Here is a 23959-nt window from a genome sequence, read left to right as displayed (position 1 = left end):
CACACAGAGCTTGGGTAACCAGCCTGGGACACAGTACCGAGCCGCAGTCATTACAGCTGGGGCGATCTGGGCCCTCCAGAGCCCAGCCTCACCTCCTCTCGTCCCCACCTGGCCAGGTAGAGCAGCAGTCCCCCGAGCTCTAGGGAACTCACGCCTGCTCTTCGGGATGCAGGGCGTGGCCAGCCCAGCTGCCAGCCTGTTTCCCAGTGTCAAACAAAAGCTGGTGGGAGGTGCAATGTGGGGGGGAGGGGCAGGGCGGGGCCTGAGGCAGGGTGGGCAGCTCCCCCCACTGACGTGGCCACGCTGGGGCCCCACGTCCTCAGTCCGCAAGTGCCTGCAGCCCAGGCCTCTCCTGGTGGGCTGGGCAGGCCTCCCCTTCATAGCCTGCAGGCCGTTCACCTCCCCCTGCCTAAGCCTCCAGAGCTTGGGGCACAGCTGACCCAGAAAGCTGGTACCCCAAGACCGGAGGCAACACCCTCATCTAGAAACGGGACGACGTCACCAGGCTGGGACACCGGCTTCCCTTCCTCTGCTGTGACGACGCCACAGCCCAAACACCGCTGGTGGATGGGACGGCTTTCTACCTTTATTGGGGGTAGGAAAGGCACCTGTCCCTGTCAAGAGACTGCCAGCAGGGCCTGGTGGGCGGATGGAGCCGCTAAGAGAAGGCAGAGGCCGTGGCAGGAGCGGCCTGGCATCACCGAGGCCTCTTGCAGCAGGCTCCACGTGCAGCTTCGTACCTCGACGCTGGCCCTAGGGACCCAGGCCTGCCCGCAGCCAGGAGTGCTCGGCAGTCTCCGTTGGGGTGCAGTGGAGGCGGGAGCAGTGGGGTCCCGGAGGAGAGCCGGCCCCACCCCAAACTCCTCACACAGCCGCCCAGAGCAACCTGGCCAGCTCACAGGGCAAACAGCGTGTCTTCTCCCTTCCCCTGGGCCTTCTTGCTGGGTGCCAGGCCTGAAGGGGGGCCGGGGGCCGAGGGGCTGGTGAAGCTGGGCAGCCGGTCTGCGGCTCTGGCCCGTTCTTCCAGGAACTTGTCGAACTCTGGGGGGAGAGAAGGCGGTGGGTGGGGGCCAAGGCTGGGAAGAGGGGGTGGGCAGGCAGGCTGGGTGAGTACCTTCGCTGGTGACGCCCCCTGTGGCCTCCTCTGGGTCGTTCCCCTAGGGTGCAGAAGGAAGGGTCACAGGTCAGGGCGACGGGCCTTGTGGGGCTGACACTACGCAAGGCTGACCCCAGCTGGCCCGACTTGGCCCCCTTTCTGAGCTCATGCCCCCTGGTATCCCCGAGCTCCGGATAGTCCTTCACCACGTGGAGGCTGAACCTCACTCAGCGGGGTACTGGGCACGGCCCCATGGAGGCAAGCTGACACCCAGACACACAGCTGTGACGCTACAGCGGGGGTGGGGAGAGCCCCCGTCTGACTCTGCCCTGCCCTCTTCCCTGAGGCAGGGTCTAGGGGCTGCCTGGCCCGCAGCCCCATCTCCAGAACCCCTCGCCAGAGAGGAGAGGGCCCCACGGGGCAGCGGCCTATATTCTGACCCATGGCTGGGATGGCCATGGCGTCTAAGTGGTGGGCAGCTGTGCCCAGGACAGTCCGGGTGGGGCCAGAGGTGGCTGGGAGCACTGCCGGTCTCCAGCCTGTCTTCACGGCAACTCACTCTCATGCAGACAAGGCGTGTGCCTGACTTACCACGTCCGTGGACAGCCACTGCTCAATGTCCTCCATGAGGCTGGCCTGGGTGGTAGGTATCTGGAGGAAGATGGGGTGAGGGGAGAGGTCAGTGGCCTTCCTCCTGCAGACGGTCCTGCGCTGCTGGGGTACAGACCTGACTCCATTCTGACTGTGGGGCTGGGCTGTGTGTGTGGGTGCACAGGTCAGGCAGAGACAGGATGGGGTCCTTGCAGCCTGGATAGGGCCTCTGGTCACCATGGAGCCAAGGTGCTCCAGACAAGGCTCAGAGTGTCTACTCCAGGCAGCAGGACGAGATAGCCTGGAAGGCCAGGTGGGTGAGGCTCCCCGTGGGGACGTGGCCTCTGCTAGGATGGCTGCCTCCCAGGCAGGCCTGGGTCTCCTTTCCTGTGGCTTGTGCACTGGTGCCTGACACATGCATGTGAGGGCAGAGCCAGCTGCGGAGGGCACCCACAGCCCTCTGGGAAGACAGGGGGTGGTCCTTCTCCACATGATGTACCAGGGCTGGGAAGGGCAGGGCCTACTCCCCAGCACAGATAAGCAGTGCCCCCCACAGCTGGGGGAGCAGGTGTGGCCTGGATCTGGCCCCCTGTGTGCACGTGTATGTGCAGGTGGAGTTCTGTACATGCACCTGTGTACGCAGGTGGAGCTGTACGAGTGTGCTCACATACAGCTGCCTGAGCTGCGCACCCCCATGCACAGCCCGTTTAGGTAGAGCTGTGTGCACCTTGCTGTGTGGTGGCGTGGGAGCCAGGAGAGCTGGCCCTGCCCTGCTCACACTGGAATGCTATGTGCCCTAGAAGTGCCCTGATCTTTGAGCTGCCCCAGCATGGCTCAGGAGGAGCCTTGGGTGCTCTGCTGAGTGCTGGATCCCAGGTCTGACTCAAGTGCTGCCTTCTTTTGGGGGCCCCGGGGGGAGTGGGGTGCTCTGCTTACTGCTCCAGTGCTTTGCTGCCGGGCGTCCAGGGCCCCAGCCAGCCCATCTGTTGCCTGGGGAGCTTCATATTTGACCCTGAAACACAGAGGCCACGTAGCCGTCAGGTGCTGCACCCGCACTGAGGTACAGAAGGGCGGGCTAGCTCTGGCCTCGGGGAACTGGGCCTGGCACACGATGGCAGGACAGACACTAGCAAAGGCTACGAGCACCTGGGGGGGCTTGGCCAGAACCAGGCACAAGACTGCCAATGGCTGTGACCAGACAGATCTGGGCAGGCAGAGGGATTCAGAGAGCACTCAGGATTCCCGCCCTTGTGCAGACGTCCTGGGGACCCTTGCTGCACCACTGCGAGCTAAAGATGTCACAACGGTGGCTCTGCTGGAGCTGCATCTGGGGAGGGACTCCTGTCCTTGGCCCTCCGCAGGGCTGTCTCCAGGGGAGGGCTGCAAGACAGGAGGTTGCAGCTGGCCTTAGATGCTGGTAGGAAGGGAAGGAGGTGTGTGCGGGTGGAGGCCCAGACTCAGGGCACCAGGAGGCCATCCAGGAGTGCAGGCCCTTAGGGCCGCACGGGGCTTGGGTATCTGCCTGCTCTTCAGTGGGACCTGCCCAGTGCTGGAAGAGCCCTGGTTCTTGCTCTGAATGGCCACAGAGAGGTGTGGAGAGGGAGGCCGGCGCATGCCTTCCTTGGGGTTCAACAGGCTGTCACTAGGGCTCCCTGAGGACACCGCATGTCCCCAGGCAGCCAGGCAGGAGCGGGGCTGTCACGCTCTCCCATGAACATGATAGCTGTCTCATCCCTGTCACTGACTCCCAGCACAGTGCATGGGCTGCTGACCCTGGCTGCTGGGCCACCTGCATGGTGAGGGCCGGCGGGGGAAGTGAGGCCAAAGGCCAACAGCACAGCCCCATCCCGAAGGTCTGTATGTTGAGTGTGCGTGCGGCCATCCGGCTGTCCCAGGTACATGTGGGAAAGGCTGGGGAATGTGGATCCAGCAAGACCCACTCAAAACCTTCGCTCCTTGACTCAGGACAACCTGCGTCTCGGGAATTGCTGTCTCACCCTACGTCGTCCCTGGGCCAGGCCATCTCCATGGCTGAGACCCTGGGCCATCTAGGCCACACTGTGCAAGTGCAGCCTGGATTCAGTCAGACCCACGGCGGAGTGGGCTGAGGTGGGAGCACTGCCTGACAGAAGGGGTGGCACAGTGTCAAGGGTAGGCAGACAGGCCAGTGGCCAACATGCCAATCTGCAGAGGAAGCCCTTCCCTCGCTGCCTCAGGAGGGCACCAGCTACCCTCCGGCCTCTGGCCCTTTGCTCCCTGTGGGGCAGGCACCTCTCCCTCCACTTTCTGACCCCCGTGGTGCCCAGTGCAGTGCTCCTATAGGACGGCAAGGACCACCCTCCCCCGCAGACTGCAGGCAGCCAGTGCTGCTGCATCTTCACAGGCCACCTCCTACCACACGTCCTGGAGGACCCATTAGCTTCCAGCTGTATAGCAGCCCCAGCAGTACCCTGAACTCCACAGCAACAGGGGTTTCTGGTCCCCAAGCCTTGGCCTGAGTGCAGACTGCTCAGGGGAGGAGGGCAGCTCACACCAGGCCCGGGGGCTGGCAGATCAGAGGCTGCATTTGGGTTTTCAGGTGTGGGCAGGGCAGCTCTCTCAGTGCACTGCCCCTGGCTCTAGGGCTTGGTGCGGGCTGGACAACATGGTGGGGACAAGGTCCCTGGAGATGCCATGTTTTGGAATTGGACGGTCCCTGGCTCCAACGTAAAGCTGCCAGATGCTAGCCACCTGCCTGGGGCTATGACCAGGCTCTTAGTCCTCATGCCCTGCTGCCTGCCTGGGGGGCGTGATCCGTCCTGACCACCGGGCTCCAGGGTCACATACGACTGGTGCAGAGGCCATGTGCCTTTCTTCCCCTTGGCCACACCCAGCCAGGCATGGGGACCTGACAGACTGCCCCGGGATCCGCACTCTGCCCACAGGGCACTAGGCAGGTTGGGTACTCACTCTTTCCGCTGGTCGGCCAGTGAGCTGCCCCGGGTAAGCGCAAACATGTCAAACTCGTCTTCCAGGCGTCCTGACGCCTCCAGGGACTGCAGCCCAGCCCGCACGCTGCTGGAGCCCACACCTACAGAGACAGAAAGGCCAGTGAGAGACTGCCTGCTGTCCCCATGTCCCCTGCTGGGCCCAGGGCTTGGTGTGGCAGGAGCTGCCTGAGGAGGGGGACAGACACCCTCCTGGGGCCGAGTCAGGGGAGTGGGAGCATGCTGTGAGGCATCTGCAGCAGACAGGTGTCAGCTGAGCAGCACAGCAATCTGATGAGACTTGTCAAGGAGTCAGATCAAGCTGGGTGTGGCAGTGCATGCCTGCAGTCCCTGTACTCTGGGAGGCTGAGGCAGGAGGATCACAAATTCAAACTGAGCCTGGGCAACGCAGCAACTTAGTGAAACCCTGTCTCAAAATAAATGGGCTGGGGGTGTCGCACAGCACAAGTTAGTACTGCCAAAGGGAGAACTGTGGTTGCAGGGACTCCCAGTTGGACCTGCGTAACGTCCTAGGGCTTGGGTAACCTTACGGCCAGTCCCAGTGAGACGGGCAGCTGCTAACACTGGTGGAGGGTGGCGGGCTGGGGAAAGGCCCAGGCGGTGGCACAGGGCTAAGCCCAGTCCTGGGTTAGCTGGCCAGGTCCTCCGCTGTGCAGGAGCTAAGGGACACAGCCGAAGTCCCTAGGTCAGGCCTGGCCGCCCGGCACACCCGGAGAATGCGGTCTCCAGGAATGTGCAGAGGACGGGGCTCTGGGGTCCATGGCTCACCGGCAACACCCACTTGCGCGAGGCTCGGCCCAGGCCCCAGGGGTGAGGTTTCCATTCTTACTCATTCCGGCCAGCTGGGACTCCAGGCTGTTGGTGGCCGTGGGGTCAGCACTCATGTTGATCAGGTCAGCTGCTGGGTCCGCCTCCCCGGGGGCCTGGGAAGGGTGGACGCTGTCACCCTTCTGCTTACAGCCTGCCGCTTCTCTCCCTCCACTTGGCGCCCAGCTGCACCTGAGAGGCAGGGCCTGGGGCACCCGCTGGTGGTTGTGCCGTCTCCCCCCAGGGGCCGTGCCACAGCAGTCAGGAGACATCCCTGCCCTGTGCCCCACAGCACAGCCAGGCAGAGCCACGTGCCTTTTACCTTGCTGGTCTGGCCTGTCCGGAACCGTTCAAACCTACAAGACAGAAGGCGCCTGTCAGGGGCAGACTGTGCCGAGCTTTCCAAACTGCACGTCTCGTGCACACAGGGCCCCACCGGGGGGGACCCCTGCACACCCGTGCACCCTCATCCTGTGATAGTGGCCCTCACTCCTAAGGCAGGAGGCGGTGCTGTGGGACCTGCGCAGCTGCCAGGCCAGCTCTGGCTCTGGGCAGGCGCTGAGGGCGCGTGTCCCTGGTGGCCTGCCTGGGGTGTGAGAGGGAGGCGTGGGGGGCGGGGCCCGTGGGCACAGGGACGGGCTCACCGCTCGTGGCGCAGGAACACGTTGTTCAGGTTATCGTTGACCACGAGTAGCTCCTCTGTCAGCTGCTCGTTGGAGATGCGGGGGATGAGCTCGAGGACCCGCTGCTGCATGGCGTGGCACGTCCGGTGCAGCTCCTATGGGACAGGAAATGACACTCAGCCGTCCTGGGCTCACTCTGACCCTAGGCTGGCTTGGGGTGGGGGCAGCCCTCAATGGACCTTCCATGGAATGGGCTTGGGATTCTACTACATGAACTTGAATTTCACCTCTATGCATTCTACACTCACATGAGTTTAGTAAATTAATTTTGAGAGAGGGTCTTGCTGTGTTGCTCAGACTGGCCAAACCCTAAATTATTTATTTATTTGTTTGTTTGTCTTTTTGAGATAGGGTCTTATTATGCAGTTCAGGCCGGCCTTGAGCTCAGTTTGTAGCCCAGGCTGGCCTCGAACTTGCAATGATCCTCCTGCCTCAGCCTCCCGAGTGCTGGGATTACAGGCGTGCACCACCATGCCCGGCCTTGGACAGGGTCTTGATATGTAGCCCAGGCTGGCTTCAAACTCACGGTGATCCTCTTGCCTCAGCCTCCAGAGTGTTGGGATTATAGGGGTGGGCACCAGGCCCAGCTCATGGAAGAATTTCTAAGTAAACTGTCCACTCTGAAATAATTTTAGATTTACAGAAAAGCTGCAAAGACAGCACTGAGTTCTTGTACCCTTCACCCAGCGGGGTGTCTCAAAACTAGGACGGCAGCATCGGCGCCATCTTATTCCCTGGACTAACCCACAGGGGTGCAGGGCGTGCGGGTCCTGTGCTGCTGTCCTCCTTCTGTTCTAAGGTCTGCCCTGCCTTGGTCACCGTGCTGCTGACTGACTGTGAGTCACTAAGTGGCACAAGTGAGCCTGCTTGGGAAGGAGAGTGCATACCGCGGCCTCGCGGGTCGACTTGAATGGCTGCTGCTTTCCTCAGGCACCTGCCACGAGGCCTGGCGCCCGCAGGGACCAAGAACAGCACCGCTGCAGCACCCACCTTGGCTCTCCAGGACCTGGGACTCGCTCTGCCAGGTGCTGGGTGACTCGCCACATCCGGCCTCCTTCCACATGACCACCCCCACAGGGCCTTGGGCCCGCATCCTCACCAGCACTGCAGTTACCACAGCAGCACTGGGAGACACTTCTAGGTCAAAACCCAGCTCTGCTGCCCACCCCCACATGGCCCAGGCCAGTCCTCAGTTTCCCCTAAAGCACAAGCATGTCCACAGAGACAGCGCACAGAGAGCCTGCAATGGTTGATACATTGTGCCAACTTGAGAAATTATGCATTTCAGCAGGGGGCCGGGGTCTCACTGCATAAACATGTGGAGATGGTGTGAGAGCTATACCCACCCTGGGGGTGGTCTGCTTACCATGTAAGGGAGAAAAAGCCTGGTCTACCCCTTTGCTCTTGTTCCTTTTGCTGTCTTTTGCCACCCTGAATTGTTGCCCTTTAACATGCCACTCTGCCTTAGAGCCAGCTGATTATGGACTGAAACCTCCACAAAATGTGAGCTAAATAAACCTTTCCTTCCTTAACTTTGGGAATGGGGTATTTTGCCTCAGCAATGACAGGACTGGACTCCAGCTGATGTGTGTTATGGCTCTGCAGAAAGTTTGTCTGCATTTTGCTTGTGTCCAGAGACATTGCCTCAGCAATGACAGAACAGTAACCAAGGCAGAATTTGGTACTGGGAGTGGGGCTGTTGTTTTCACTGTATCTGATTATATGGTTCAAGAACCTTTGGGAATGGCTTGTGGGAGCAGTTTGGAAAGGTTCAGAGATGTCGCCTGAAAGAGCAGAGCTGGAACGCCTTCAGCTGTTCTGTCTGGGAGACTCTGGTCAGAGCTCAGAAGACCAGAAGGCTTACAGAAATCCTGCTGGTAGAGACCCGGCTCAGGAGGTTCCTGCTGGGAAGAAGGACTGCGTTGGGTGCTGGACTCCAGCTGATGTGTGTTATGGCTCTGCAGAAAGTTTGTCTGCATTTTGCTTGTGTCCAGAGACTTTGCCTGAGACCAAGATTAAGGGCAGCGGACTAATTAATCCGGCAGAAGAAATTTCAAAACAGTCGAATGTTGAGGCTGTGGCATGACTATTGTTGTGGGCTTTTAGCCAGATTTATGTTGCAAATCAAGAGGAAAGAGCCCAGCTGGATGATTTAAACTGTTGTGAGTTTGGCCAGAAAGGAAGCTCCAGTAAAGCTGTGGACCGCAAAGATACAGCTGAAGAGATCTTAATTGCTGAGAAGGAACAGGAGAATAGAAAAGATGGCCTGAAGGCATCACAAGAAGCAACAAGTCTCCACCCTCTGCAACCTCAAAACTGCAAAAGTGAAAGACTTTGCTTTAAGGAGAAAACCTCAGAGCACCATGTTTCAGAACTGCAGCAGCGTAGAAAATTTGTTCCTCAGAATTGGATTCAGAGTGCTCAGTGATCCAGGCACTCAACCCCTATGGCCAAGAGAAAGGAAAGCCTGGTTACTGCTCCAGCTGGTAGCAGACCTTGGCATCACCCACATGGTGCTGCTTTTAGGTGCATGCAGAATGCAAGAGTTGTGTGGTTAAGAAGGCTTCCACCCCACTTTCAGAAGGGCAGTGTGCCCCTCAGAGGGCCATGTGTGAAGCTGTGACAGTGAAGCCGAAGATGCAATGGAGACCTCAGAAGTTTGGAGAAGGCAGGAACGTGGATCATGTAAGGAAAGCTGCAAGGAGGGAGCAGAGCAGGCCCAAGAGAAAAGCCATAGGAGCTACAACCTCCAGAAGTACCCCAGGGGTAGAACCACACAAGCCCTTTGGTGCTCACAGTTTGCCACAGATTGCCTCAGATGGTGCACACGGAAACTACCAGACTTAATATTTGCCCTGCTGGATTTTGGACTTACTTTGGTCCCAACCCTTTGTATTGCTCCGTTTGTAACTTTTGGAATGAAAATGTTTCTCTTGTGTCATTTAATGTTGGAAGTGTTTAACCTTTTTTTTCCATTTGTAGAGGGGCTCACAGCTAAGAGTTTGCCTTACATCTCAGAGGAGACCTGGGACTTGGACTTTTCAGCAATGCTGAAACTGTTAGGACTTTGGCAACTCTTGCAGATGGACTAAATGCCATTTGCATAATTGGATGTGCATGAGTCTTTGGGGGCCAAGAGCAAAATGTTATGGTTCTAATGCAATATAATACTGATAGACTTAATACTGGTTCTTCAGGATTGTTAAACCTGTGTTATAATGTTCAAGGTGTGACATGTTAAGAATAAGCATGTCTTCGTATTTGGAAAGCAACTGTTTTTTTTCATCTTTTTGAGACAGTGTCTCACTATGCAGTTCAGGCTGGCTTTAAACTCACTTATGTAGTCCAGGCTGGCCTCGAACTCACAACGGTCCTCTGGTGTCAGCCTCCCAAGTGCTGGGATTACAGGCGTGCACCACATTAGGCTTGGAAATTTCTTAAAAGAAATGTGTCTGGTTGCCAAGTTGACAAAGTGTGGATTGTATAGGTTGATATATTTATGTCAACTTGAGAAGTTTAGAAGTGTAACTAAGCGACTCAGCAGGGGGCCAGGGTCCTCACTTTGTAAACATCCTCATCCTGTGCAAGAGGAGGGAATGGAGATGGTGAGAGGGCTACACCTGCCCAGGGGCGGGGGGGTGGGGGGCGGGGGGGAGTAGCCTGTTTACAATATAAGGGAGGAAAAGGCTTGTTCCCAACCCCTCGCCCTTCTGCTCTTATTGCTTTTGCTGTCTTCTGCCACCTTGAACTATTGCCCCTCACCATGCCACCCTGCCTTGGAGCCAGCCGAGTATGGACTGAAACCTCCACAAACTGTGAGCTGAATAAACCCTTTCTTTCTTAATTTTGAGTGTCAGGTATTTTGTCTCAGCAGAGAGAGAAAAGTAACCAAGACAGAGCCCCTGCACAGGAGCCGTCAGTTCTGAGTCCCTGGACTGCTTGCCTGTCACCACCACAGGCCATGGCTGGGCTGGGGAAGCCACCACATGGCAGGGACCCCCACGGAGCCTTCTCAGGCCCCCCCCTTTCACATGCCTGCTTCTCCTGCTGACCACAAGGCTCCTAGGCAGAGACAGGGACATGGACAGGATATGGCGCCAGCTTGACACACTCGGCCATCTGTCTGTGGTCTCCAGGGGCTCCCAGGCCTTGAGCTCCCAGTCTTCCTGGTGCCCATGCAGACCAATCGCCATGGGCAGGCAGGTTCCCAACCATGGCCCTCTTTTGCTACACTGGCTCCTAGCTGGGTACAGGATGGTGGGGTACACATGACACACAAGAAGTGACAGCTCCCCCATTCTCTCTGTGCCTATCACCCCAGCCTTTCATGGATGACCCAGGAGCCAACTGCAGCAGGAACCAACTCAAAGTTTTACATGAAATACTGGCTTTGCCAGGTATCATGGTACATGCCCGTAATCTCAGCACTTGGGCGGCTGAGGCAGAAGGATTATTGAGGCCAGCCTGGGCTACATAAGCAAGTTCAAGGCCAGCCTGAACTGCACAGTGAGACCCTGCCTCAAAAAAATAAAACTGAGCCAGGCATGGTGGTGCACATCTGTAATCCCAGCACTCGGGAGGCTGAGGCAGGAGGACTGTTGTGAGTGCAAGGCCAGGCTGGGCTACAAAGTGAGCTCAAGGCCAACCTGAACTGCACAGCAAAACCCTGTCTCAAAAAGACAAAAACAACAACAACAACAAAAAAACCCAAAACCAGCCAAACAAAACCACCCTCACCCCCCAAAAAACCCCTTTGATTCTCGTATCCAATGTTGCTACTAGAACAACCTTGCAGATAAAGAAACTGAGGCACTGAACAACGGGAGGGCTGACCTGCGTTTGCAGCCTGCCAGTGGAGCCCAGAGAGCCAGGGAAGACCTGGGGAGGGCACCTGCTCACCTGCAGGAGCTCCAGGTCGGCAGGCTCCACCTGGGTGGGTGCCAGCTCAGTCAGCATCTCCGACATAACTCGGACATTCCCGCTCACCAGCTCCAGCTCACTTCGAAGCTTCCCGATCTGAAAGCAGGTGGAGAGGTGTGAGGCCATGGAGGGATGGAGCCCCGGCCATGGGAGCTCCCCGCCCCGCCAGCCCCTCACAGGTGCATGCCACGCACCCCTGCCATCTCCAGCCCTGCCAAACACCAAGGAGCTGTGCAGAAAACGAGCTCAGGGGAAGAGCTACAGGCATGGTTGGAAGGGCGTGGCCTCTCCTCTGGGGCTGAGTGCCACTAATGAGGCCCTGGGGGAGGCTATGGGCCTCCACTCAGGAGGGCTGGGGCGCTGTGCTCTCCTCCTAAGCCGGGAGGGCCGTGCCCTCTCCCCCAGGGCCTGGGGCTCTGTCTGGCTTCCAGTGTGCTTTACTGCCACAGGGTTGACCCAGGCTGAGTCCTCGGCCACCACGTCAGCGCAAGACTCAGAAGCAGCACTTGTTCCAAGGATCAAAGGGGCCCTGGGCCTGTGCCCACACTGCCAATGGTATGGCACAGCAACCTCAGACAGGAGGGATGTGCAGGTCCTCAGTATGTGTGGGACCTCATGGGTACAGGTCCCAAACACACTGGGTGGAGGAACCCTCCAACATCTTGGAGAGGTCATGGGTCCAGCAGCCAGAGGATGACCATTTGGGAGATGCTGGCATTCTGTGCTGTGTGACTGCACCACGTACAGCCCTGAGCGTGACTGGTTACGAGTACTTCGTACGTGTCAAGCACTTAAAACAGACTGCTACTTAACGGTTGTCAGGGTAGGTCTCATTACCCCAGTGCTCACAGGCAAACAGACGGGCACAGAGACCAGGAAGAAATCCACTCCTGCCCAGACACTTGTACCCACAGGGTGCTTGGTGATGTGGCTTCTTAATGGCCACCTTGCATGAGGGGTCAAGAAGCTCCTGACCACCAGCCTGACACCGTCAAGCCAGATGCTTAGCCACAGAGGGGCCTGGAGTTATGTCTTAGAGCACCTGACCGCCCTGCACATGTCAGGAGACAGAAGACTGCAGCTTGGGGCAGCATGCACTCCGTTTTCTTAGCAAGACGCTTCCAGCACGAGATGCCGTCAGTCTCAGGCAAACCGGGTGAAATCATAGCCAGGGAGGCAACGCTCTGTATCACCAACAGGCTTTATACTACCTTGTCCTTTTTTGTGGTGCTGGGCAGGAACGCAGGCCTCACCCACACTGGGCAAGCGCTCTACCACTGAGCTACACTTCCAGCCCTTTTCTGCCAAGTTGCCCAGGGTGGCCTTGAACTTGTGATCCTCTGCCTCAGCCTCCAGCCCCTGTACCTGGGATCACAGGTATGCACCACTTGCCCACCTGATTTTGTGACTTTTCAACACCTTTAATCATTTTGTCTAGTTAGCAAAACTTCTCTAGTAGTATCTGTAACTCTGGGAGGTGCCTCTGTAACCTGTTACTGTAGCAAATTACATACGTTTCCCTTCCAGAGGATGTGAGGTCAGGTGACACACACAAGCGCCCAGTGGGGACACCTGAGGGAAGGCCAGGCCTGTTCTCTCCTCTCCGGCTGGGTCTTCATCCCCAGCACACCCAGCAGCTACCTTCGAACTCACTGACAGGGGCCTGAGTCTGTGAAACCCACTGCAGCACCAGGCCTCGCCCGTAGCCCAACATGGCACCTGGAGCAACCAGACCCTGCTAGTGAGGACTTCTGCAGGCAGGGTAGCTTCAGCAGCTCATGGCCAAGGAGGGCAGTAGAAACGGAGACACAGGTAGCCAGAGTGCACAGGCCCTCAGCTGCAAAGCTTTCCCCTGAGGCTTCGTAGGAGGCGCCATGGTGCAATGCAAGGTCAGCTTTCACGTTTTGTTCAGTTATTCTAAAGCCGTTGTGACCAGAGCCTGGGCTCAGACCAGACCTCCGTGAGTGGGCACACATGGGTCAGGGGAACTGCCGCAGCCCTAGGGCTTTTGCAGGCACTGTGGGAGACAGCCGGGTTTAGGATGCGCCTGCCAGGAATTAGACTTGTACTCAGACCCTGGCTGTCTCTGGTGAGCTGTGTGCCTCCACTTTTCTGGGCCTCACCTCACAGGACAAATAACCTACCCGGAGGCCATGGGGCTCTCCCTGACCTGCCCTGGCCTGGCGTCCCTGTGGGCTTGTCCCTTTACCTGCTCAGGGGTTGGCGTGATGGGCGTGTCGCCGGGCAGCGTGGCAGGGGCAGGCACGGGAGCCAGGTACTGGCTCAGGTCTCCTTGCTGTCTGGCTTTGGAGCCCAGAGAGTTCTGTCCTGGTGGGGTCTCTGAAGTGAACACAGTCTGGGGGCAGGAGCCGGGTCAGTGGGGCCCACATGCCAGCACCCTGGGACCCCCATCCTGCCTGTCCCCACACCGGGACCGCTCACCCTCTGGGGTGTGTGGATAGGCGACAGCATGTCCAGGTCTGTCATGGGGAACTCCAGGCCCTTCCTCCGCAGGTCCTCGTAGACGGCCACCACGCCTGTCAGGTCAGGTGAGCTGCGGAACGCGTCAGCCCAGGACTGAGAGGGGACAAGGGACACGTCCAGTAACCACTGCGCACTTCTTCCAGGACACCTGCCCCCAGCACCGGACAGATGTCCTCCCCCAGCCAGCCAGCCAGCCGCCCCTCCGTGCACATCCAACACACCAAGCTCATGGCAACGGATTACCCTGCAGACTGTTCAGGCAGAGACCACTAGGGCCCAGAACGGGGATTTGCCAGGTGGATACAGTGGCGCCTGCCCTCCTTGCCCTGCCTGGGACGCACCTGGATGAGGCTCAGCACCTTGTCGTGCACGATGGTGGGTGGGTTGTTCTTGGGCAGGATGGTGCGCACCAGCACACCTTCCACGAAGTCCTGGCTGGCCACCAGCACGTGGAAGCGGTGCCCACAGTTCTTGACACAGGTTTCCAGGACCTGGGGCGCCAACACCGCAGCCCCGTCAGGGCTCCTCCCGCTCACTGAGGAGCGACAGGGAGCCATGCTGCCCACTGTACCTAGCATGGTGTCCCAGCAGAGCACTGCCTAGAGGGTGCCCTGGGGTGCAGAGCAGGGCCAGACCTCCCCAAGGCTGGCAACAGGTGCCCTGCAGGACCCACTGGATGCTGCTGCTGCTGCGAGGAGGCTGGGGCAGGTGCCCACCGCTAGCCTCACACTCACTTTCACGTGGCAGTGCCCACTTACCCCACGCCCGGTCTCTTAAGTTTTTGCCTCTGGGCCCTGCCCTTGTGTCTGTTCCCACACGGGGGCAGGGAGGACCTCTCTTGCCACCCTGTCCAGCAGCAGTGTAGGTGGACTTCCTGCTGGTGCAGGGGAGACAGACAGACAACGGGCACTCACCGTCAGAGCCAGCATCACCTCATGGAAGTTCTTGTTCCCTGTCATTCTCTTCTTCAAGGCTCGGAAGGCATCCTTGGGGCTGGCAAATGCAGGACAGGAAGGGTAGGCAAGGCCCAGAGGCACAAGGGCCCTCCTCTGCGGCACCAGAGGCCAGGGGCCTAGCTCAGGAGGCATGGGTGGCGGGGGCATGGGCTTGTGGTGGCCCATCTGCCTGCACTGTTGCCCTGCCAGGTAGTGAGCATGGGGTCCCAGTCTTCCTCTGACCTGTACTCGGAGAGCAGAAGCCAGGGTTGGTACCCCCCGCCCCAGCACTACTTCTGCAAGCCAAGGCAGGGAGTGCAGGCTGCAGGCATGGAGTTCTAGACACCTGCTCCTCTGCTGGCCTCCCACTGTGCTTCCCTTGAGCCTCACAACACACTGTGTGTGGGCACCACGCTGGAAGCCAGGGTGGCACGGGGTGGTGGGCGGGCGCCCACCTGGAACCCTCTCCATAAAGCTTCCTGGGTACTGTCTCTGAGGTGTCCTGCAGCGTGACACCAGCCTGAGCCTCCCTGCCTGCCCTGCCCTTGCTGGGGCTCCTGGGAGGACTGCGGCCCACACCACCTCTCTGCTCATCTTGGGTACCTGGTTGCTCTGAAGGAGCTAGGTCCAGTGCCCCAGTGCCCCATACCTCAGCAGGGCCCCACAGCACCAACGAGAAACCACAGCCACCCCATCTGCTTCGGTCCTCTTTGCCTCACTGCCCTGCCTGCTCCATCTGAGGACGCACGTCCCCATCACAGCTGGCCTCGGCTGGAGGCTGCTGGGCAGAGGCTGTGCTGGGTGGTAGCACCCAGGCTAGGGACCAGCTGTATGCCTGCTGTGACTGAGCTTTCTGACCCCGGGCCTCTTTCTACCTAGGGATAGGGCTAGCCTGGACCACAGTCCACATCTCCAGTGACATGTTCCTGCCTCTATGGGCTCGGGGATCCCAGGGCCCCCTCCCCTCAGCAGCCCTCACCCCTCCTCCGTCTCGTTGATGATGTCGCAGATCTCCATGTTGAGGGCCCAGTCCTCGCTCTGCAGGGAGCCATCGGTAGCTTTCTCTAGAAGAGGCCTTCAGTCAGCAAGGGAGGGGGCAGACTCACACCAGTGGTGGTGGGCAGAAAGACCCAGAGGTGGCAGGAGACAGCCTCTCTTTGGGCACCAGACACGGCCAGTTATACATGCAGGCTCCCATCTGTCACCTGATTCTCTTTTTTGGGGGGTACCGGGAATCAAACTTAGGACCTCGAGCTTGCCAGGCAGGTGCTGTGCCGCTGAGCTATGTCCCTGGCCCTGTCGCTGGATTCTTGCAGCAGCCACTGGAAGCAGAGTGGCTGCTGCTTCCAGAGAGGACTGGAAGTCCTCTGCGGTCTGACAGGGGACAGCTCAGGGCCCCCATATGGCGTCACTCGTGGAGAGATGAGCCCTTCTGCCCGCAAATCATTCCATGTTCACTTCTCCCACCCCAAACTCACTTCCCGGGAACCCCACGGTAACCAGCCCCTGTGGACACTCAGGGACATCCTTGGCCTGAGAGAAAAAGCTCCCTTCTTTGCTGCTTTCTAATATGGTTTCCACCCCCAGCGCTGTGATGGTTCAGAGGCCAGAACAGCCCTGCTCTGCGCAGAATGGGTGCCCAAGAAGTGCTGGGGTCTCTCTGAATCGGACGGCTTTAAGGTCCAAGTCTGAGGCACAGAGGACACTAGTGTGGTGCAGACCTGCTCATGCTGGGGCAGCCAGACCCAGGAGGGGCCGCCTGCTAGGGGCATGCTCATGGCTGGGTCCTGCTGGTCACCAGTCCAAGGGGTCCCTGGATGCTGGAGTGACGAGCACAAGGACCCTTGCCAACACCTGGAGCACGCGCATCACCTCCTGGCTTGCATGTCACCCTGCCTGATTTCCACAGCAGGCTCGGCCCAGGGCTTAGACAGCCCTTCCCTGCACCCTGTGGGCGACAGCCACGCACGAGGTCCCCCAGCCTCACACTCCTGGACTGCAGCTCCAGAGGCGAGGCGCTCACTCACCCTGCAAGGGAGGCTTTCGTCCCCACAGGGAGGCAGCCCCTGGGTGCCAGCCCAGGTCTGTCCAGGACCGGGGAGCCGGCCGAGGCAGGGTGCTGCTCTGTACCTCAGCGCCGGCTAGGTGTCTGGAACAAGCAGGGCAGTACCACAGCTCTCCCATGCCATCTGTGAGCCTTCACACACTCACAGCCACAGGCAGGGCTTGGGGCAGAACCTGGTCCTCCACCACTGGGCCAGCAGGCCCGGAGCTGTCCCAAGGGGCCCAGGTCTGATGCCTCAGGTGCCCCCAGTGTCTGTCACCTCTCTTAGATCTCCTGCCTGCCCCTGCTCACCCATTCTCCATGCTTCCCAGGGTAACGTCAGAGATCAGATGGCTGTGTCCCACTGTGCCCCACGACCTCAGCCCTTCCAGAGCACTGCAACCTCCCAAGTCAGGCACTATGTAATCTCCTGCACCATTAGTAAAACAGAGAGAACAAGATCGTACCCCTCCCCTACTGTTGGTCCACTGTTGGACCTCACTTAGCTGAAGAGGAAACCGAGGCATGGGGAGGCCAGCAGCCTGAAAAGATGAGAGGAGCCATGGCCTCTGCTGCTTTCGGTGCTGCTGTCCTAGTGCCCTTCCAGACCCAGACTCCGGCTGGAGCCCCTCGTGACACCACAGCAGCCTGAGAAGGAAGGCCCAGCACCTCTGCTCCAGGGTTGTGGACAGGACTGTGGTCACCGGGGGTAGGGGAGAAGCCATGCAGGCGGGGAGAGGAGGGGCATGAGTCAGGCTGGAGAGCTGCGTGTGCTAAGGCCAAGGCAGGACGGATGAGCCCATCCAACAGCTCAGGCACAGGCCACAGGAAGCCGAGTGGAGGGGACAGGTGTGGACCCCAGCCCCAGCGATCGAGCAGCTGTCATGGGCAGTCACCCTGCAGGCTGTGCTGAGAAGGGGAGTGCAAACTCTGAGTCCACAGGTTCCTGAGCCCAGCCTTCAGGAACCAGGGGCCAGGCCCCAGACCTGTCTTTGTGAGTGCTACTGCTGGCCTGGCACAGCCCTGTCCTGCCCAGAGGGCATGGGGGCATCTGCGTGGCAGGGGGATGAGGCCGAGGCCACCGCCAGGCCAGGCCCAGGGCATCGGCCTCTACGCTCGTTACCTGTCCTCATCTGGCGTCTGTCTCTGGGTCTGCAGTGAGTTCTCCACCTGGGCCTGCACAGCACGACAGGCAGGGACAGTGGGGTGTGGCTGACAACCCACGGACACCACAGCCACGGGGCACCCGTCCTGCCTGGTCACCCTGGGCCAGGGCCGGGAAACCAGGTGATGGTGCCCTCCCAGCCACTGTCCTCTGTGGAGCTGTGGGTGGCACTGTGGACTTGGGCCGTCACCTCCTCACTTATCTCCAGCACAGATGCAGCCAGCATGCTTCTCAGCGATAAACTGCACCGCCCTGCGCCCCCGCAGGGTCTCACTCCTTCCTGCACCCAGGCAGGACTGAGGCACTTCCCACCCGCAGCGACCTTCCTCACCCTCACAGAGGGAAGAGAAACCAAGGTGCAGTTTGTGAGCTGCAGAGAAACGATGAGAACCCAGGGAGGTGTGGTCCTGATCCACGGTGGGAACCACCTCATGGTGCCTCTCAGAGGGCCTGACACTCGCCCAGACCTGCAGGACACCACCGAGCCCTCCAAAGCCGCAGCCAAGCAGGTGCTGAGTCCATGGGCGGTGGTGCGGCTGACAGAGGAGGAAGTGAGTCGGCAGGGCCAACTCCCAGCACACTGTCATGCCTCCCCTGTGCGTGACAGAGAGGGCTGGGCCAACGCCTCAAGCTCCACCAACCTCCCTGTCCCCATCCTGCTTGGGCAGAGGGAGCAGAGAAGCCAGACCGGACAGGCCGTGTTCAACCTGAAGAACCTGTTTGCTGACTGACTACATGAAGGCTGAGGCCACACTGACAACAGAACATGCCTCACAGCATTTTTAAGTGCAGTGCTTTCCCCTCTGGCACCAGCTGCTGTATGGGAACCCTCATTTTCCTGCCATGTGACCATTCCTGTAATCTCTTCTTTTTTGGTTTTGTATTTTTTTGTTTTTGAGACAGCGTCTCAGTATTTGTTTTTATTTCTTATTTTTTGTTTTCTTGAGACAGGGTCACACTATGTAGTTCAGGATGGCTTTGAATTCACTATGTAACCCAGGCCGGCCTCAAACTCATGATGATCCTTCTGCCTCAGCCTCCCAAGTGCTGGGATTACAGGTGTGCGCCACCACGCCTGGCTTGTTGGTCTCATCTAGACTACACCTCCGCAAATCATCTAGAATGTTTTACCAAATATTAGGGCATGGCGGCCTAGCCAAGTTGACACATAATTAACCAGCACAGTGGTTCGTTCTACTGCACTTACCACAACGAGCTGAGTGTACCGGCTACCCCCTGGCTGCCCCTAAATTCTGTGCCAGGCCCCATGGTCTGGCTGGCCTCTCCCTACTTTGCCCACATCCTCTCCTCATCTTTGAGCAGCAGCCCATAGCACTTGCCAGGGCTCCATCTGCTTGCTGCCATGATCCCATGTCCCAAGTCCCTTGTCCAGGGTGGGGCTGGCACCTGAGGCCAGGTTCCTGGACAGAGGTGAAATTCTGCCCTGCTCAGCTGCAGAGAGCCAAGAACCACTGAAGTGTGCTCCCTGGGGTGGGGTGCAGGGCTCCTGACAGTCATAGAGGCATGTAGAAAGAGGTGTTCATTTTAATGCAGGACAGAAAAAACCACGACTTAGCTCATCTAAGCCAGGATTTCAAGGCTGTAATGACATGGAATGAGGTCAAATTAATATAGCTAAGCCACCTAAGAACAACAGACATCAAGGTGACCCACAGTGGACACAAACCTAAGCTTGGTGCCAAGTGACTGGTGTCTGGACAGTGGGGGTTTAGGTCCAGAATTCCTGGACAAACAGAGAATCAACTTGCCCTGAATCTCCCAGTTTCTCTCCAGATGAGGGCCCGAAGCTAATGAGAACACATAAGGGTTTTTGTTTTCCTCTGAGACCATAAGAGTGGAACTTTACTCTTACTTCCCTAAGCTCAGTGCGGGAACAAAACCTATTTACCATTCTACCCAGAGTGAGGCCACGGCCTTGGGTCACAGGTGCGCACCGGCTCCTGCTCACACTTGGAACCTGAGCTGTCTGTGAATCTGAAAGGCCAGCCCGCCTCGACGTCAGCCATAGAAACAACACAAACTCAGGGCTTGGGCCAGCACTTCAGCCTTGCCAGGAATGCTGACCACGGGGGAAATCTGCCTCCTACCTAGCAAGCCTGGCCAGGTGCTCCACAGGGGCAGACACAGAGCCCACGCAACAGGCCTCGTGCTAGACTCACTGCACAGGCAGGAAGCTGGACACAGGTCAAGTACCCTGCTCCAGGCCACAGAGCTGCTGAGGCCATTCATCTTCTGAAGCTTGCCTGGGCCTTGCCACCTGCACACAGCCACTGCAAAGCCCTGCTAGAGGCAGTCAGTCATTCTCAGGCCAGAGACCTGGGCTGTGCCTGGCTCCTGCACCATGGACCAGCACACTGACGCTTCACGCCTGCAGGCTTCCCAGGCACACTGCGGCCAGGGAAGCAATCTGGCTTGGAGCCAAGGCCAGTCACCCTCCAGCATCCCTGGCATGGGTGCTCTGGAGCCCACTTTAAGGAACACAGCCTTCCCCACTTCTGCCTCAGGCCAGCTGGTGTGACCCAAAGGTCAGCCACCTGTGAACCCATGAGACACAGAGTCTGTTTCTGTGATCTGAGAGCTACAGAAGGTCTTTACACTTTTAAGTGACAGGAACAAACGCCGAAGGATAACATGTCTCGTAGTGTGTGAAAAGGACATGACCTTCCAGGGGCAGCCTTATTATCGTGCATTGCGCCTATGAAGGCAGCGCTTACGCAATGACAACTGTGCCGGGTGGTTGTGACAGAGACCTCCGCAAACTCACTCCACGGCCCTTATGGGAAGAGCTGAGGACCCTGGTCTGGTTTGCTCTGGCAGCTATCAGGTCCTCGGCAGCCTCTAGTGACAGCAGCTCACTACCCAACAAGGCAGCCTGCTGCTTTGAGCGGCTCCAGGGCTGGCTATTTACACCATCTCTCCTATCCCTGAAGTCTCCCTGCCCCTTGGCCTGGCAATCAGTTTTCTTGCCTCTCCACAGCCTCGGCGTCTCAGCTTCTGTCTTCCTGCCTGCACCAACCCTGCCTGTACCCCTCCTTGGTAGGGGGTGAGTGAGGGATCCTGCGTCATGGGCGGAGATGGGTGATGGGCAGTGCACGGGGCACAGTCAGGAGCAGAACAAATGCCAGCCCAGCTCTCTGGGCCCCCAGCCTGCCATCCGCAGCACCCTGGCTGTTCACCTGGTTTCCAGTGGCCCCTCATTTCCTCACTTCCTTCCTGTAGCTCCCTGGTGAGGCCTCTGGGGACCCAAGGACAGCTCTCTCCACCGTCTCCTTTCCCAAGCTCTGAGCCTCTCTCCTCACCCAGTGTCCACGACCCCAGGCTGGTCCCCTGCTCCCCTAGACTTCCCACCTTCAGTCTGGGCTTGCAGTTTGATTCATAGCCAGCTGGGAGTCAGACTCCAAGTGCGAGGGGCAGGGGGGCGGAGAATAGAAATGGACGCTGGGGTTCTCTGACATCTGACATCTGTCTGTGAACACAGCCAGTGTGACGTGGATGCAGAAAGTCCTTGGAAAGGCTTGAAATCCTCGAAACATGGCTGTGTCAGCAGCACCTAGGACAGGAGCTCTGGGATCCTCTTGGCCTGAGATACTCTCTTGTGAGGGACCTGGATCTGGGGGTGGTGCAAACCTCGGGAGCATGTTCTGACCTGTGGGTAGATGACAAGGCCCACTGGGAGGCTGGAGGACAGTGCAGCCTGAGGACTGTGGTGAGAAGTGAGAGAAGACGGAGACGGAGTCTGGACTCTGACCCGGGCTGGCTGTGAAACCCTCGACTGTAGAGCTGCCCTCAGGCCAATTTCTGGTGAAATGGAAAACACAGGAAACCTCACAGGGTCACAAAGACTTATGCCCAGGACTCTAGCACCACGGTTGGCACAGGGGATTTGCCCACCAAAATGTTACTTTCTCCTTTCCTCTTTCCTGCTGGGTACTAATACTATGCTAGGTGCTGGGCAGCTAGGTGAGACAGTCCTGCTCTCAAGAAGTGCAGTCTAGCCCACCCATGGTAGGCTCTGTTGTCCCAGCGCTCAGGGAGGCTGAGGCAGGAGAACCCCAAGTTTAAGCCCAGCCTGGGTCACCTAGCAAAATACTGTCTCAGAATAAAAAGTTTAAAAAGTGCTGGGGATGTAGTGTAAAGACCCTTGGTTCAATCCCTAGTACTGAGAAAAGTAAAGAAGAGCGCAGTCTACGTGAGGGCAGAGAGGTGTACAAGTGCGAACAGGTCGCAGGGTATTGGTGCAAAGACGGCAGCCATGAGGTTTCCCGTCACCCTTGGGGACAAGCTGGCTTCATGCTAAGAGCTGCCCTCAATTGGGGAGCTCAGGCGTCAGGCCGGCCTCTAGGAGGAGGCAATGATGCCCATGCTCTGACATCAGAAGCAGCTCTGCAGGGCACACAGGAGCAGGCATTCCAGCAGTGTGACCCGAAGGATCGGCTGTGTACGAGGCTGGACGACAGCCTGCGGGTCAAGTGACTCTGTGGATCAGCGCCACAGAACCGATTCCTGCAGGCACACAGTCCTCTGAGGCTCTGCCCTCAACACAGGCTGGACTGTCTCACTCTTGCAGCAGAGAGGGGTCTGGCACAAAGACCCGAGCAGCTGGCCCGCAGTCACCAGCCACCACACAGTGGGGTGCTGTGCACAGGAGTTCCTGCTGCGGGGAGGCTGAGGCGGTGGACCGCCTGAGGCCAGGAGTTCCAGACCAGCCTGGGCATCACAGAGAAGCTGAGGCTTCATCTCAAAACACAAAACAGTCTCAAGCAATGAGCAGTCCTGGCCCTATGTGCCACAGAACTCAGCACCGTGTCAGTGAGTACAACAGGTCTTCACAAGGCCCTGCTGGAGAGCAGCTTCAGCTTTGGTTCAACTCTCAGCAGCCTTGGGTGGCTCGAGGCTGCCTGTGCGCGGCCCTGGGCCCCGGGGGAGGTGGGCCTCCCCCTCCTCCAGATGGATGGGCCAGGCCCAGCAAGCCCTCGGGGCTTGTTAGCAATTCTAGGGATCCGTGGGCTGTGGCGCTGCCATGGCACCTCAATGAGCCCCGCAGAGGCTGGGTGTGCAGCTCGGGGGTGGCGGGTCCCCAGGGCGCGCTCCTCCAAGCAGCAGTCCTTGGCCCGTCCCCTGAGGTATCGGATGCGGGGCATTCTCTTGGAAGTCTTCTTACTCATGAAAAGCAATCCACCAAGGTAAGAAGAAACGCAGTCCTTTTTTGGTACCGGGAATGGAACTCATGACCCACTGGCGGGGCCGGCCTGGGCCCCCGAGCTATACCCCGGCGAAACGCAGCTCTTTCCTAGCTGAGGCCCGGGGCCAGCTAAGCCGGTCCGGAAAGCCGCGGGCAGAGGCGGCTCACTCGAGGGCTGACCCGTTCACTTATTCCGAAGCAGGAAGCCTCAGTGAGGTCACCTTTTTCCAGCCCTGCCGTGCTCCGGGGTGCGCGGGGACAGGGGTTCGGGCCACACGTGCGTGTGCTCCGCGTCCCCTGCACGGTGACTCTCTGGGTGGATGTGTATGGGGGTTCAGCCTGACTCTGTGTGTCCCCCAGCTCCCCCGCCTCCCCAGCTGAAGGCCGACGACGGGCTCACGACAGCCACCGACACCTGGGGCAAGCGCGACGGACCGGTGGCAGCTCGGGCGAGCAGGAACGCCCCGGGGCCCCGATTCCCGGTGGGATGGAGTTCACAGCCCCGCCCGGTCTCTCCAAGCAGGCCGGTCTCTCAGCCTCGGCACATGCGACCTTCCTTCGAGCTCTCAGTGACCCCGGCGCGCGAGACCGGAGGGGTGCACCGCGGTCCCTTTAACCCCGCAAACTTTCTCCTTCCACTTGGGACCCCCCGCTGCGTGCGCATTGGCAGACCACCATACCCGGGCCCGCCCTCACCCACGCCGATTGGCTCCCTCAAGCATCCATCACCAGCAAAGGCTTCCTACGGGACCGCTCTCTTGCCCATCAAAAGTGGGCGGGCCGGAGAGACACCACCCTCAGCGTCCTCCTCGCCTCCTGAGGGGGCCGCTTCCCGGAGGCACCAGAGGCCGAGGCTGCGTGGGGCTCCAGAGACTCACCGATGCGCTGTCCCACCGGAGAGCTGAACGGGTTTCCCAGGAGAAAGTCCATGACCGCGGCTGGCGCTGCTACCAGCAGGGCAATCAGCTGACAGCAACCGCCGGCGCAGCCGATCCGTCACGTGACGCGCCGGCGGCCGGAGGCGGGGCCGAGCGCAGGGGCAAG

At 59.1% G+C, this 23959-nt stretch overlaps 1 protein-coding gene across 2 annotated transcripts; it reads right to left on the bottom strand.

Moving 5' to 3' along the window:
- Positions 1 to 561: 561 nt before the first annotated feature.
- Positions 562 to 23946, bottom strand: Tom1 (target of myb1 membrane trafficking protein). Of its 2 annotated transcripts, XM_005374661.2 has the most exons (15): positions 23794 to 23945; positions 15483 to 15567; positions 14483 to 14561; positions 13910 to 14059; positions 13527 to 13661; positions 13294 to 13440; positions 11064 to 11180; positions 6126 to 6259; positions 5804 to 5837; positions 5504 to 5597; positions 4637 to 4757; positions 2624 to 2699; positions 1688 to 1747; positions 1115 to 1157; positions 562 to 1041 (listed from the first exon to the last, which is right to left on the bottom strand). In XM_005374661.2, exons 1-15 carry the CDS (start codon positions 23843 to 23845, stop codon positions 896 to 898), a joined length of 1473 nt encoding a protein of 490 aa, XP_005374718.1. In that variant the 5' UTR covers positions 23846 to 23945; the 3' UTR covers positions 562 to 895. The 2 variants fall into 2 exon arrangements, with proteins under 2 accessions (XP_005374718.1, XP_013374699.1); XM_013519245.1 differs by lacking the exon at positions 2624 to 2699 and having other exon boundaries at positions 23794 to 23946.
- Positions 23947 to 23959: the final 13 nt, after the last annotated feature.

This window comes from Chinchilla lanigera, unplaced genomic scaffold, assembly GCF_000276665.1.
Source record: "Chinchilla lanigera isolate Chin_1 unplaced genomic scaffold, ChiLan1.0 scaffold00004, whole genome shotgun sequence".
Lineage (NCBI taxonomy): Eukaryota > Metazoa > Chordata > Mammalia > Rodentia > Chinchillidae > Chinchilla > Chinchilla lanigera.
Note: the sequence above shows the minus strand (reverse complement) of the source record. Positions and strands in the feature narration are given on the sequence as shown.